Here is a 15,078-nt window from a genome sequence, read left to right as displayed (position 1 = left end):
CTCTCCTTATTGGTCCGTCGCCGCCAAGCCCTTTCGTCACGTGACCCGCCCCTTCCCCCCCCGCCACCTCCGGAGCGTTCCCTCCGGTCTCCTAGCAACGGCGATGGACCGCGAAGCGGAGGGTCGCGCTTACCTGGCGCAGCACAAAATCCCGGAGCTTTTGCACAACCTGAGCGCCTTGCTGCTCTACCACCGGCCAGGTAAGCCCGCCTCACCCTGGCCATGCCTCTTGTCCCCCTCAGGTAAATATGGTGCCTGGAGGGAGGACAGGATTTGACCCACCCAAAGAACCATTATTTTCACAATAATTCCTTTTGGTACAGTTGCTTTTAAATGGATCTTCTTGTTAGGTGCCCATATAAATATAGCTTTTATTATTACTATTACTATTATTATTATTATCATTACAGTGGTACCTCGGGTTACATACACTTCAGGTTACAGACTCCGCTAACCCAGAAACAGTACCTCGGGTTAAGAACTTTGCTTCAGGATGAGAACAGAAATTGTGCTCTGGTGACGTGGCGGCAGCAGGGGGCCCCGTTAGCTAAAGTGGTGCTTCAGGTTAAGAACAGTTTCAGGTTAAGAACGGACCTCCAGAACGAATTAAGTACTTAACCCGAGGTACCACTGTATTATTGTTTGTTTGTTTGGTGTTGTTAATAATATTTACTCCCCTCTCGGCTTGGCACCCTGTGTAGGGGACCCATCTGTGCTGCTCCAAATTGGGTGCTCCCTCCCAACAGCCACAGCTCACTTGGTCCTGACTGCCATGTGACACGGATAATTTTGCCACAGGTGCAAATGTCAGAACAGGGCCGGCCTGCCAATGAGGCAAGGTGAGGCGACTGCCTCAGGGGAAAAGGATCCACTCAGGCAGCAGATCCTGGATGTTAAGTCTTTCTTCCCTGCTTGTTCCCAATGAAGATCTTCGCTCACCCATTTTTCCTGGATCCCAGGGGGGTCCGTATGTGAGAATGTGTGGCAGGGGTGCCAATTCAGTCCTCTAACCCAGCAGCACTTAGTTGGTGGAGACGTTACCAGTGGCGTAGCGTGGGTTGTCAGCACCCGGGGCAAGGCAAGAAATTTGCACCCCCTAACCCGTGGATTTGCGCCCCCTAACCCTAACCCCCAGATGTTGCGCCCGGTGCGGCCGGCCCCCTCTGCACCCCCCACGCTACGCCACTGGACGTTAGTAAAGGTAAAGGGACCCCTGACCATTAGATCCAGTCATTACTGACTCTGGGGTTGCGGTGATCATCTCGCTTTATTGGCCGAGGGAGCCGGCGTACAGCCTCCGGGTCATGTGGCCAGCATGACTAAGCCACTTTTGGCGAACCAGAGCAGCGCACAGAAACACTGTTTACCTTCCCGCCGGAGCGGTACCTATTTATCTACTTGCACTTTGACGTGCTTTCGAACTGCTAGGTTGGCAGGAGCAGGGACCAAGTAACGGGAGCTCACCCCGTCGCAGGGATTCAAACCGCCGACCTTCTGATTGGCAAGTCCTAGGCTCTGTGCTTTAACCCACAGCGCCACCCGCGTCCCGTTAGTAAAAGAAGTTAGTAGGGAGGATTGAAGTGCAGAGAACATGTGGAATTGAGGCCTGGTTGCCAAGCCCCTCACAATGTTCACGGGCTGACATGTGTTTTAGGGGCAAGGACCTGTAGATGAGAGCTCATGCATATTTCCTGTGAAGACAGAACTGTGTCGGAAGAAACTTCAGTGATGCTACAGAAGGCGACAGGAAAACCCTCTTTCACAAATGGAACTTTGTCATTGCCGGCATCCGCGGTTAAATAGCTTACCGTGAACAAGCAGTTTGCTAGCGCACACTGCCCAGTTACCACTCTCACCTTGCTCGTGATGCTTGGCTTTTTCCGTGCCTCCAAACATGGAATCACAGTTTGTTTCTCCCTACCCACGGCATGGTCATGAAAACCATTGTCAATCATGATTAAATACCGTAAGTGCTTCAGTTCCCAGGGAAAGTGCAACTTAATGAACCAAAGATGCTCAGCTGCCTCTGAACAATAGTAGAAACATTCCCAACAACAGTTTGGCTATGACAAGTTGTTATTTGGGTTCTCCTCTTCCAGAACTACCTAGTGGCCATTCAACCTGGACCTTATGTAACTGGCAAGCTTTGGTACCCGAACTTGCTTGTTTTCCTCTTCCAACCCCATACCTGTTTCTTTTTGTATCCTAGTCTGAAAGTCTGGAGATAAAGCCTACATCTTTTTTTAACCTTTGCACAATGCCTAGAAAACATTAGACATTTTAGTGAGAGTATCTACCAGGACAAGTTGAAGTGGGAACGTATGTGTGTTTTTATCTTACAGACAGACCAAGAGAGTTTTTGATAAAGACACTGGAGAAGATAAAGTATGCAAAAATGACTTCTACGGACTTTCCTTATCTTATGGACGAGTCAAACGTGGACGCAATGTTTGAAATGCTAGACGTTGCAGGCCAAGGTTACATAACCATACCACAGTACAAAGGAGGTTAGCGGCCCTTCGTTTTTTTAAATGAACATCTCATTTCATATACTGTAGGTCAGGCATGTCCAACAGGTAGATTGTGGCAGATAACACCTTTGCTCCCCATGCACCCCCCCAAAATGGGTGCTTCCTCATGAACCCCCCCAAAAAGGGGGCAGATCACTGCAAGTTTTTAACTGTGAGTAGATTGCCACCCCTGCTGTGGGATATTTTGGCCACATGTGGCAAGTTTAGGCATGAGAAAAACAGCTTCAAGATTATTCTCAGCCTAATCTTTATAGAAATTTAGTGAGTAAAACAACAAATCCTTTAGATTTATATTAAGTAAATTTCTACTGTTTGTTAGTTGTTCCTGATGTTGATAAAAGGAAACAAGTAACATTGGGGAGCGATGTTCTGTAAAAAAAACTCAGTACAGTAAAGCGTGCTGGGTTCTTCTTCAGCAGCCATCTCTCCTTTCTCACCCACCCATCATAAACCAGCCTTGTTTTTAGATACTGGATATGAGAAGATAAGGGTATCTCTTTGCTATATGGAGATAACGGCATGCGAGTTACGCTGTACTATATGTGTTTGAATGTCAGATCTGCCTAATCTATGATCTGAGCTCATTCAGCCTTCCATCTAATGCCTTCCGTTAAGAGTTTGGGTGTAATCCTTGACGCCTCCCTTTCCATGGAGGCGCAAGTTACAGCAACAGCCAAAGCGACATTTTTCCACCTTCGCCGCATCAAGCAGTTGGTCCCTTACCTTTCCAGTCCCGACCTGGCCACAGTGATCCATGCAACGGTCATCTCCAGGCTTGACTACTGTAATTCGCTCTCCGCGGGGCTGCCCTTGAAGCTGTCCCAGAAACTCCAGCGGGTACAGAATGCTGCAGCGAGGCTCCTCTCGGGGTCTCTGCCATGGGAGCATATTCACCCAGTGCTTTTCAAGCTGCACTGGCTCCCGGTGGAGTACAGGGTCAGATTTAAGGTGCTGCTTTTGATCTTTAAAGCCCTTCACAGCCTAGGACCCTCGTACCTACGGGACCGCCTCTCCTGGTATGCCCCACGGAGGACCTTAAGGTCCATAAAGAGCAACACCCTAGAGGTCCCGGGCCCTAAGGAAGTTAGATTAGCTTCAACCAGAGCCAGGGCCTTTTCAATATTGGCTCCGGCCTGGTAGAACGCTCTGCCTCATGAGACCAGGGCCCTGTAGGATCTGATTTCTTTCCGCAGGGCCTGTAAGACAGAGTTGTTCCGCCTGGCCTTTGGCTTGGAGCCAATTTGATTCCCTCCCTGCCTCTCTTTCTTTTTTCTTTTCCTTCTCCTCCTGCGATGAGGCTACATTTTAATATTTTAATGTTCCATTATTTTAATGTTGTATTTTACTTTTGTTTTTAAGTTGTAATCATTCAATTTGTTTTTATTATTGCTTGTAAGCCGCTCTGAGCCCGGCCTTGGCTGGGGAGGGCGGGGTATAAATAAATTATTATTATTATTATTATTATTATTATTATTATTCATTTAGATAAACCCAGTAAAATGTGATTCTCCTTACTTTATGCAGTGGTAGAGGAGGATACATGCATGTACAGGTTGCTTGCTGGGTTGAGGTTTTTGTCCCATCCACATCTGAGTAGTTGTCTAAGCAGAACTGAAGATGGAAAAGAATGCACTGACTATAAGAGTTCTGTATGCTTCAGCAGCCATTTCTCTAAGCATCTTTCATCTCCTCTCCCCTATTTTAGCACTTGAATCTTTGGGATTAAGTATCCAGGATGAAATTTATGAAGAAACTGACATTATGACAGCAGAGGAGTTCAGGGGAAAAGTGTAAGTTGAATAAAAGGGCACATTTTACTCATGTAAAAACACGCTGATTGCTGGACCGTCTGCAGGCCAGATTGAGAAGGCGACTGGGCCAGATCCGGCCTCCGGGCCTTAGTTTGCCTACCCATGCTGTAGAGGGAAGTGAGAGGCAGATAGGGCTTGTCAACCTGGGAAGATAGCCCATATAGGTGCAGGAAAACTGATCCTAAACCTCTGCTGCTTTGTGGGATATCTTGTGGGAGAAGAAAAGGCCAAGGAGCAAACCCTACACAAATCCAGAGTGGAGTCCCTAAGGCAGCTGGGTGGCCTCCTTCCAGCAACTCCTTGTTTCCTTCGGACCACATAAGCAAGGGCTTGTCGTGTGGGCAGCCCAGGACCTCCATACACGCTGCTCAGGCTTGCACCCCAGGGAGGTCACTTCCGTGTTGCTAACACAGCAGTATGGCTTTACTCACAAAGGCGCACTCCATTGTCTCTCAAGACAAGACGAATGCCAACTACAACGTTTGGAATTTCCCGGCTACAGCTTTTGGGAACAGAAACTAGCCAGTTAGCATTAAGTTACCGGTACACTTATTTTATGGGACGCGGGTGGCGCTGTGGGTAAAAGCCTCAGCGCCTAGGGCTTGCCGATCGAAAGGCCGGCGGTTCGAATCCCCGCGGCGGGGTGTGTTCCCGTTGTTCGGTCCCAGCGCCTGCCAACCTAGCAGTTCGAAAGCACTCCCGGGTGCAAGTAGATAAATAGGGACCGCTTTCTAGCGGGAAGGTAAACGGCATTTCCGTGTGCTGCGCTGGTGCTCGCTCGACAGAGCAGCTTTGTCACGCTGGCCATGTGACCCGGAAGTGTCTCCGGACAGCGCTGGCCCCCGGCCTCTAGAGTGAGATGAGCGCAGAACCCTAGAGTCTGTCAAGACTGGCCCGTACGCGCAGGGGTACCTTTACCTTTTACCTTTATTTCAGTGAGAGTTAAGTGAATGCTTAAATCTCTCCCACTGAAATTTATGGCATTTGAAGGCGATTAACTTTAAAGAAAACTTGCCATGTTTACTGTGGAAAAATTAGGAAAGTGTGAGCTGTGATAGAAATAAGTGGCATTAACAAACGCAGAGCAAAGATTCTTTGAAGAACATTCGGTACTTAAAATAAAATGACCACAATCCAGAACAGATTTAGCATGCAATGATGTTGAGTAAACAAAATACATGCAGGAAATTTCTCTGTTCAATGTAATTAAGACATGCTTCTCAGCCTCATACTGTATATTGGGAACAGTGAATGGTATGCCCATTATACATTCTAATTGTTGCTTTTTGTTTTCCCACAGGATGAAAAAATTTGCTGAAATGTGGGGAGCATTTTAATCTTCAGTGTTCTGATCTAAAGCTGCTTGACTTCATATTTTACTTTTGAGAAACTAGTATTTCTATTATATATAGTTGACTTTTCCTGGTGTAATAACAACTGCACCAACACTATAGCAATTCTAGAATTTGGCCTGTCAAATAAATACTGGGCTCATTATAGCCAAAATTAAGCAGTTTTAGTCCCTTTACTGCATGGGGGGGAGGCTTTATAAATATGTATTGCCCCAAACTCTCTCCTTCATGATACCTATTGTTTATATTTACCTCTCACTACCTACAAGATGCAAGGTATATTATGTAGATCAGTAAATAGATTATGAGTGTCACTCTTATGGGCCATTTCTAAACCAGAAGGAAAAGAATTACACATTTCCTTGCCACATTGTGAAGTTGCTCTAGCTTGAACAAAAAGGAACAGGATGAAAAATGATTGCCCCTTGCCTGTTTAGAGAATAGGCATGGGGCAAACATTTTTCAGAGTTTGCCTTTATCCATTTTAAAAACAGAAACCTTGGTTTTTACAAAATGAGAAAATTCCTTCCAGTAGCACCTTAGAGATCAACTAAGGTGACCTGAAGGTATCTGAAGAAGTGTGCATGCACACGAAAGCTTATACCAGTAACAAACTTAGTTGGTCTCTAAGGTGCTACTTAAAAAGCATCTTAAAAAGTAGAGCATCTTAAAAAGTAGAGACATCATCTTGCCAACAAAAGTCCGTATAGTAAAAGCTATGGTTTTCCCAGTTGTGATGTATGGAAGTGAGAGCTGGACCATAATGAAGGCTGATTGCCGAAGAATTGATGCTTTTGAATTATGGTGCTGGAGGAGACTCGAGAGTCCAATGGACTGCAAGAAGATCAAACCTCTCCATTCTGAAGGAAATCAGCCCTGAGAGCTCACTGGAAGGACAGATCGTGAAGCTGAGGCTCCAATACTTTGGCCACCTCATGAGAAGAGAAGACTCCCTGGAAAAGACCCTGATGTTGGGAAAGATTGAGGGCACAAGGAGAAGGGGACAACAGAGGACGAGATGGTTGGATAGTGTTCTCGAAGCTACCAGCATGAGTTTGTCCAAACTGCGGGAGGCAGTGGAAGACAGAAGTGTGCCTGGCGTGCTCTGGTCCATGGGGTCACAAAGGGTCGGACACGACTAAACGACTAAACAACAACAAAGGTGCTACTGGAACGATTTTTTTAATTTTGTTTCTACTACGTTAGACCAATAAGGCTACCTACCTGTATCTTGGTTTTTACAGTACAGTGGTACCTCGGGTTACATACGCTTCAGGTTACAGACTCCGCTAACCCAGAAACAGTGCTTCAGGTTAAGAACTTTGCTTCAGGATAAGAACAGAAATCGGGCTCCGGCGGCGCAGTGGCAGCAGGAGGCCCCATCAGCTGAAGTGGTGCTTCAGGTTAAGAACAGTTTCAGGTTAAGAACAAACCTCCGGAACGAATTAAGTACTTAACCCGAGGTACCACTGTACTTAGTAAATTTTGGGGGAAATGGCTTTGGATTTGTGGAGTTGTTTGCAAAAGCACAACTTTTCCCAAAGTTGTACATTTGTCACATGAATGTGTGCAGAAATACATTTTTTGCTGTGTGATAATGAAGAAAGCCTTTTTGTCTTTTATCCTGTTAGTAAGTTGCTTGGAAACTTTTTTTTGTAGTAAGTGACTAAATAAGTCAAATGCAGGCGGCAACCATTTTAGGCATTTCCGATATGTGCGCAACCGCGCACACATGCATCATGCCAAACCAGGAAGTGACTCAAAAATGTCACAAAAAGGGGCGGATCATGGCAGGGGCAGAATGGGGTGTTTGCAGGATTTTTCAATGGGCGTTCTGATTATAAGCAATTTCACACAAGCGCAAAATGACCCAGAACACAACTGCCACGGAAAGGGGGAGTTGCCTGTAAAGACATAAATAATATTGGTAGAAATTAGGGGCACAAGAACAAAAAAAGGGGAAGAGGTTTCAGTACACTCTTTAATAAACCAAGCAGTAGAAAACATATTTTTGTTGAGTGTTAGAAATAAAATGAGAGTACAACATCAGAGCTGTTCAATTAAGAATGGCTATTTAATCCTGACATGCCAGGATAGAGATTTTCCTAGTTCATCTATTGCCAGCAACAGACAAACCACAAATGTTAGAGCTAAACCTTGTTTGTTGAGGGTACAAACTCCGACATAGTTTGCTCACTGCTTTACCCATAGCAGAAACTGAAATAGGTTGTGAAAAACCAACACAAAAGTTTAATGAACTACAGCTCAAATAAAAGCAGCTGTACACATTTGTGTATGCATAAAAGACATGAACATTCTGCCAGTTGTGAGTGCAGAGCTTATCAGCACTCTTAAGGCTAAATATATCTGTTCACTGGTTATAAATATGCATTCATCAGTACCCTATTCTAATTAGATTTCCTGAACTGCAGTGTTACGCATGCCTGCAATCAGTTTTCATCTGTACCAAACTCATGAAGCCATGTTTACTACTGTATTTGGAGAAAACATTTTAGAAACGCTTTCTGCAGACCCGAAAATACTAGCAAAGCCACCCATGTTCTTCTACGCCAGCAAAATTGCACTGTGCAGACAGCTCAAGCACCGTGTTTGCTCAGATTACTTAAAAACAAAAGTTACATTTTTATAAACACCATTTTACAATGAATTTGAAATTATATACCTCGAGCTAATACAAAAATACAATTTTAATTAGAAATTGCCTGGATAGAACTAGTAAATACGAAACCAGATTCATGTTAAAACTTTCATCCAATCACTGCGAAGGATCTTCAGCGTAGCCATATTGTGTTTAGCTGTGTCTGGTTTTTTATGCTTGTGTCCATTTTTAGCACTTCTCGAATGGCCATTGTAGCGTAAGTTGATGGGGGAAGAGAAAAGTCCATCTTCAATGCCTTGTATCTGCCTTCTGTCATAAGTAAATTAATGTTTAGGAGAAGAAGGAAAAAACCACGGGTTATCAAATATGCCTAGAGTTTGTCACACAGCTGACTTCCTCCCCCAGAGGAGCAAAATATCAACCAGTGTTAAGTTTGACGTAATAACTTCAGAAGAGATTGCTTGTCCTGGAACATCTTTTGGACTACAGCTTCGAATATGGAGTATGGGCAAACTTACTGAGACGGAATCAAGGAGCTGCTAATCCCTTTGGGATTTAATCTTTGGCATCAAAAGAAATCTACAGACAGGACAGGGAGAAGAGTTAAGAGCCTCGGATAGAAGAGCACCAGGCTGATGGACTACATGGAACTGATAGAAAAGACTGACAAAATCCGAAACCAGGGAGAAGAGACGGTGGAAGAAGATTGGGAAAATTTTTAAAATTTTATTCAGAGTAATATAGCATAATTAAGGAATGTTGGGAAATGGTGGAATGAAATTATATGACTTTAGTAGAAATATGATAAGGATTTAAGTATAGATAAATTTTAAGATCTTGATGGTAAGATAAGGTTAAAATAAATTAAGACAACTAAACGATAGAAAGCAGTGAAAGACGGAAAGGATTTGCTGATTTAATTATTAACTGGAATACAAAAATGGGAGGTGGGAGGAGGTCGAGGAAATAAGTCAATGAAAGATAAAGATATGGAAAATGGATGTGTTTTTAAATGTTTTTGTTTTTTCTTCTTGTGTTGATGTATTGGTTTTTTTTCTGTTATTTTTGATGTATTGTTTCCTATTTTTTTTTTACTGTCTTTTTCTTTTCTTTTGTAACTAAAAAACCATTAATAAATATTATTTTTTTAAAAAACAAAAAACAGAAGAGATTGCTTGATTAAGCCAATGGCCCATCTATTCAGCATCCTGTTCTCTGATGCTTGTGGAAAACCTGGAAGCAGCACCTGAGCAAGAGAGTGCTCTCCCCTCCTGTGGTTTCCAGCAGGTGGTATTCAGAGACACATTGCCTCCAACCGCTCAGTTTACATCACTCCCAAGATCTTAATGTTAAACATACACTCAGGTGGGCTGCCACTTCCTTCCCGTGGGATCTCTCAACCTGCTTTGCAGATTTGAAGTCACAATGACGGATGCCTTTAAGCAAATCGAGCCACAAGATGTAGGCTGGGAGAAATACAGATCTGCAGGAATTCGGAATCTGATCTCCTGGGTGGGAATGTACAGAGCGAGGGAGAAATAATGGGTGTTCCCTGGGCGGTGTCATTACAGGAGTACACACACATCCTTTATAGTAAAAAAGATAAAATTCTCTATAGCAGCCTGTCTCAACCTTGGGTCCCCAAATGTTGTTGGACTACAAGTCCCATCGTCCCCAACCACTGGTCCTATAGCTAGGGATGATGGGACTTGTAATCCAACAACATCTCTAAGGTAGTAGTGAAGGATCAACTCAACAAAACCAGTCTGCTAGCAAGTCCAGTTGCCCCTGAAAGAGCTTGCGCCATGTTTTTTTACATTTTGTCTTTAGACTGGCAACCAGATTTTTGCCAAGAGGCATCTGATATCCTCGAGCAACTATTGCAAAAGAGGGTGAGGTGACCAAGAATTGAGGGCTGTCTTCAATTCTCCCTCAAATGAGAGAGTTGTTTTGGCAGCAACTTTGCCTCCATCAGCAGTATCTCGCATCTCTTCAAAGAGGCCAGCTCATGTTTATCTCTACTGCAAAAGTACCAGTGTTTCTGGTAAGCTGTTTTAACTCTGTCTATTAGCTCAGTATCTAATTTTGGGAAGAAACATACTTTTTAAAGCTTTCAGCCCAACATTTTATTTTTTTAAAAACCCATTGTACTAAGCAGTTAGATTCTGTGAGCATCAGTTGGGCCTTATGAACATCTACTGTTCCCAACCCTAATTCTGCGGAAAGCCATCTAATTAGATTTTAATTTGATCCTGACTTGTTTTTGGGAGGTAATTTAATTATTGTTTGATTTTATACCAATGTTATATATTTGATGTTCGCTGCCCTGAGCCCAGTCTCGGCCGGGGAGGGCAGGATACAAATAAAAGTTATTGTTGTTGTTGTTGTTGTTGTTGTTAAAAAGGGACATGCATGGCTGAATAATCATATTTGGCACAATTGAAAAAATATTACCTGTTGCAAGAACTGCAGGTGGTTTTCCTTCCAGTTTATCTAAGTCCGTATTAAATAATGGAATCTTAGGGTCATCATACACAACTAGCTCCCTTTAAAAAAGATAGAGAGATTTAAAATGTGCCCAACAATGAATCATATACAGTGGTGCCCCGCAAGATGGAAAACCCGCTAGACGAAAGGGTTTTCCGTTTTTCAATGCGCTTCGCAGGATGAATTTCCCTATGGGCTTGCTTCGCAAGACGAAAATGTCTTGCGATTCTTGTGATTTTTTTTCGCTCCCCAACCCCTTTTTCTAAGGCACTAAGCTGCTAATAGCCTTTTAGCAGCTAATCCGCTAATCCCTTAAGCCTTTAATAGCCGCTAATAGCCGCTAAACCGCTAATAGTGCTAATCCGCTAATAGGGTTGCTTCGCAAGACGAAAAAACCGCTAGACGAAGAGACTTGCGGAACGGATTATTTTCGTCTTGCGAGGCACCACTGTACCTGTATTAGAAATTCCTCATTGTATCATTATTCTAGGAGACTGTTTTATAAAGCAGCAGAACACTTGGTAGAAATGGTTCCCCACATCTGAGCTTGAAGATGGCAACAAGTTTTCAGTGCAAAGCCTGTTAGCTTAAACACTGCAATACTTTCCACGCCTACTTGGTTCCTTCTGAAACCAATGGGATTTATTCAAGTATTTCAGCAGAGTCTTGCGGCTGAATCTTGGAGGACTTGGGATTTCTTTCTAACGAAGGTTAAACACTAAATGTTACCTTTGTTACATACATATTGGGTTCCCCTTTAAACATGGAACTTTTATCTCCTTTTTAACTGAGCAGCAGCAGCAGTATAGACTTGTGGCTTCATGCTGCTCTTCGAGATAAGCAGTGGAGCACAACCATCAGTAAGCACATGGTTCAGAATGTAAAAACAATCTGCTGAATCCGTCCAAAGACCGATCTAGTGCAATATTCCATGCTCATTGGGGTCTCCAAAAGCAGGACATGAACGCAGCAGCCCTCTCCCTCTTAAGATCAAGCAACTGGTACACTCTGGAAGCAATAAAGTCATCATTTCTAGTAGCAGTTGTTAGGCTTATCACCCGTCTCCTCCTCTGGCTACTAAACTGTGTGCTATTTACTTACCAGCTCACATCCTGAGGTCGGATGATTATCTTTCTGTAGGCTCCAGATAAGGAATAGTCTCGAATTTTGTGCTTCATGTTACTGATGTCGAGATTGTCAGCGGCTAATATTTCCTCGTAGGCTTTCCCAACTGCCGTAAAAAGACATATAAATGAATGGCATCATGGAATTCAGGGCAAATGCATTGTAAGTTTCCACTCTTGCATGTGATGCAATTCTGACCTGTAATGCTGAAACGTGGCCCAAAAGCATAGTCTTTGTTCTTTAAAGCTCTATTTAATAAGGAATTATTTGTAGGAAATCCCTGGTCCTGGAATATAAAAACCTACTTTCAAGCCATTTTGGTAAGCAGGCAATCATCCTAAATAGAACTAGGGTGGCAGCAAAGCCCATGATCATATAAGCCCCTATTAGTTAGATGTGCCTCCACTCCTATTAAAAATATCTATTAACATGCTTCCAGTCACACAATGTGTACCAGCTGGGGATAGAGGAACGAAGTAATAACAGCACACGCCCTAAATCTGGATGCTGCTAGACTATTTGTCTCCAACAAACTGTTTCTCTTTCCTTCCTTCTCCCTTTAGCATACAAGCTGATGAATATTTATTAAAAAAAACTTTTCTATTTCTCCTGCTAGCCGCACTTCGTTAATGCCTGATCCTACTAGTTTGGAGAACACTATTTAATGACTGAATGATCTTCTCTTAAAATATGGTTACAACTAAATTACGGTTGATCCAAATACAGAAAATACTCCTAATTCTCCATTAATATACAGCAATATTTATACATCAAATGTTAGTCACATTAGTAAATCCATTGAAATCAATGAAGCCAGCTGATGTCAGTGGACCTATTTAATCTGTGCTTATTGAAATCAGATACAAAACCCATTTAGTTACTGTAGTGGTTCTAGGGGTTGCTCGCGCGTAAGCCGGTGCAAACACCTGGCTGGGTTGCCTGAGTGAACCTTTTCTGTCCGGACAGCCACTCACCCGTGGCTGTCTCAATCGCTGGCAGAATCCGTCAGTGGGCGTTTCTTAAACTTCTTCCAGCAAAGAAGCTGTTTGACGCCTAGTCTCCTCCTACTCTCTCTGCACGAAAGCCTTCTGCGCAAGGAGGGCCTAGGCAGCGGAGGACCCTTCCTCTCCCCGCTGGTCCCCGGCAAGGAGTCATGGGACCGCCTCGCCGCTTCCCCCATCTGCCCCCCTTCTCCACTGGTGCTACGCTGATTCTCTTCCCCAGAAGATGGGCTGCCTCTCCCAATCCCGGGACGCTCTCTGGAATCCCTCTGGATTTTGCTCTCTCCCTCCGGCACTGATGGCAGTTCCCTGACAGTTACTTTTGTACAGACACTCATCCCCAGCACTTATCTGCCAGCATAGCAAACCTGATTATGCACATATCATCCACTTTTGACTTTAAATAGAATTCTTACTTTTGTGCTTTGGATAGATAACATCGAAACCAGGCAATGGCATCACAACATCATGGATGGTGTAATTGTCAACATCTGATTCTTCGATATAAACAGCTGTACCTAAAAGCAAGAGGATGTTTCAAGTAATCTCCAGGTCATCTCAACCAGATTTCCTACTGAGAAATCTTTTTCTTGATTGTGTTATCTTTATGAGCTCCTTAACAAGGAACAAAGCAAAGAGGACATACAGTTTCAAACAGGATTAGGCAGCCTGGGTAGCACAAAATTGTACACAATGGAAGGCACCAGACTGTCACCGGTAGGTACACTGACAAATTACTGGCAAATCTAAGTCCTAGTGTTGCTGAGTCGGATCACCACGTCCTCCCTCTCCAAAATCTGTGCCTCTGCCCTCTGAAGACCTCCCCCACCAAACCTCCTACTTAACTTAGGCAGTGATAGCAGTATCTCACTGAAGCCCTTCCTGAAAAGCCCTCTTTCCTGTGAACACAGGGGACTTCCAAACAACCATGTTCCAGAGCTCAGGTAACCTGGGAAACGTAGTGTCAGCATCACCCTTGAGCCAATGCCACTAACTGGACTCATCCACTTCAGCCCGACTGGGCTAGGCGAGCTGGGTAGCCATTCCAGAGACCACCTTCTGCACAGGAACAGGTCAAAGTGCTGTGGACTCACAGCTTAGAGTTGTGAGCACCGGATTCACTTCCACAAGTAGACAGTCGTCGCACAGCAGAGTACAGCAGAGTCTAGCAGAGTACATAAACAACTCGGAGAGCAGCTGTGTGGAATATCTTCTTTATTCTATCTACAACTATTATACAACTATATACAGAGCTAAATGAGCCTAAGCATAAATGAATGCTAAACCGCACTGAGTGTCTGCAGCTGCTCTTAGCAGCAACCTTATCTAAACACACAATCTCTCTCTAACACTCTCTCTCTCCAGCACACTGACTGACTGACTGACTGACCGACCGACTCACTGACCGACTCTTTGATGTGGTGCTGGAGCAGAATAAGTAGAGAGCAGAACATGCCTCCTCCTCTCTGCAGAATCCGCAGACTCCTCAGGAGATTCTTGGATATGGGAGGGGTGAAATCTCCTTATGTAGTACCCCACAGGATACCAGAATCCAGCTGGGAGCAACGACTGGGAGGAAGAGCTCGCTGCCATATCCAGAGTGAGAAGGGAGACGGGCTCAAAGGACTTTCAGATCCCATCGAACTTCCAATGATATAACCAAGAGCATAATCCAGAATTGGGCATTTTAAAAAAAACTTGTTCCACTTAACACTTTAAAAGTTTGGTCTGCCAAGCCTTATTCTAAATAAACGAGAGGGTGTATGTGCTCACCTCTAGTTTTAGGGAACAAGATACTAGGAAAATATTCCAAAATGTATTATTGACTATGTGCCACCACATACACACACGCCCTGACATCAAGCAATGTTGACATTTTACCTCCTTTAAGTACAAGATCTCCTGGCACAGCAACAAGTCCATATTCTTCTATTCTGCGGCTCACCATGTTATTCCATACATAACTCTGATAGCTATGAATATACATCAAACGATTATTTCTTGGGATCTGCAGACCAGGAAAAAGTGTTAATCAACATGATGCTAATTTTGTAAGGCGCATGCCTGGGGTAAGGTAAGGTAAAGGTAAAGAACTCCTGGATGGTGAAGTCCAGTCAAAGGCGACTATGGGGTTGCGGTGCTCATCTCGCT

At 44.0% G+C, this 15,078-nt stretch overlaps 2 protein-coding genes across 5 annotated transcripts in view; one reads left to right on the top strand and one right to left on the bottom strand.

Moving 5' to 3' along the window:
- Positions 1-61: 61 nt before the first annotated feature.
- EFCAB10 (EF-hand calcium binding domain 10) lies at positions 62-5,852 on the top strand. Its single transcript, XM_083400168.1, has 4 exons — positions 62-200; positions 2,343-2,507; positions 4,237-4,321; positions 5,643-5,852. The coding sequence occupies exons 1-4, from the start codon at positions 104-106 to the stop codon at positions 5,677-5,679; spliced, it is 384 nt and encodes a 127-aa protein (XP_083256294.1). The 5' UTR covers positions 62-103; the 3' UTR covers positions 5,680-5,852.
- Positions 5,853-7,657: 1,805 nt separating this feature from the next.
- Positions 7,658-15,078, bottom strand: part of PUS7 (pseudouridine synthase 7) — a 30,563-nt gene continuing 23,142 nt past the window's right edge. For all 4 annotated transcript variants that reach the window (XM_083399728.1, XM_083399730.1, XM_083399729.1 and 1 more), the window contains 5 exons: positions 14,809-14,935; positions 13,344-13,445; positions 11,903-12,032; positions 10,769-10,860; positions 7,658-8,623 (listed from right to left, as the gene is read on the bottom strand). In XM_083399728.1, coding sequence (XP_083255854.1) covers positions 8,487-8,623; positions 10,769-10,860; positions 11,903-12,032; positions 13,344-13,445; positions 14,809-14,935 — 588 coding nt within the window. In that variant the 3' untranslated portion in view covers positions 7,658-8,486. The remainder of the gene's footprint in view (positions 8,624-10,768; positions 10,861-11,902; positions 12,033-13,343; positions 13,446-14,808; positions 14,936-15,078) is intronic.

The sequence above is a fragment of the Podarcis tiliguerta genome (assembly GCF_965153285.1).
Source record: "Podarcis tiliguerta genome assembly, chromosome: 10".
NCBI classification, from domain to species: domain Eukaryota; kingdom Metazoa; phylum Chordata; class Lepidosauria; order Squamata; family Lacertidae; genus Podarcis; species Podarcis tiliguerta.
The sequence above is the reverse complement of the archived record's forward strand: the minus strand, read 5'-3'. Positions and strand labels throughout refer to the sequence as shown.

Excerpts from the sequence above, each read along its gene's own strand:
- EFCAB10 (XM_083400168.1), top strand. The coding sequence starts at position 104 with ATGGACCGCGAAGCGGAGGGTCGCGCTTACCTGGCGCAGCACAAAATC. Across the intron at positions 201-2,342 it reads GCTGCTCTACCACCGGCCAG|ACAGACCAAGAGAGTTTTTG; the intron begins GTAAGCCCGCCT and ends TTTATCTTACAG. Across the intron at positions 4,322-5,642 it reads GAGGAGTTCAGGGGAAAAGT|GATGAAAAAATTTGCTGAAA; the intron begins GTAAGTTGAATA and ends GTTTTCCCACAG.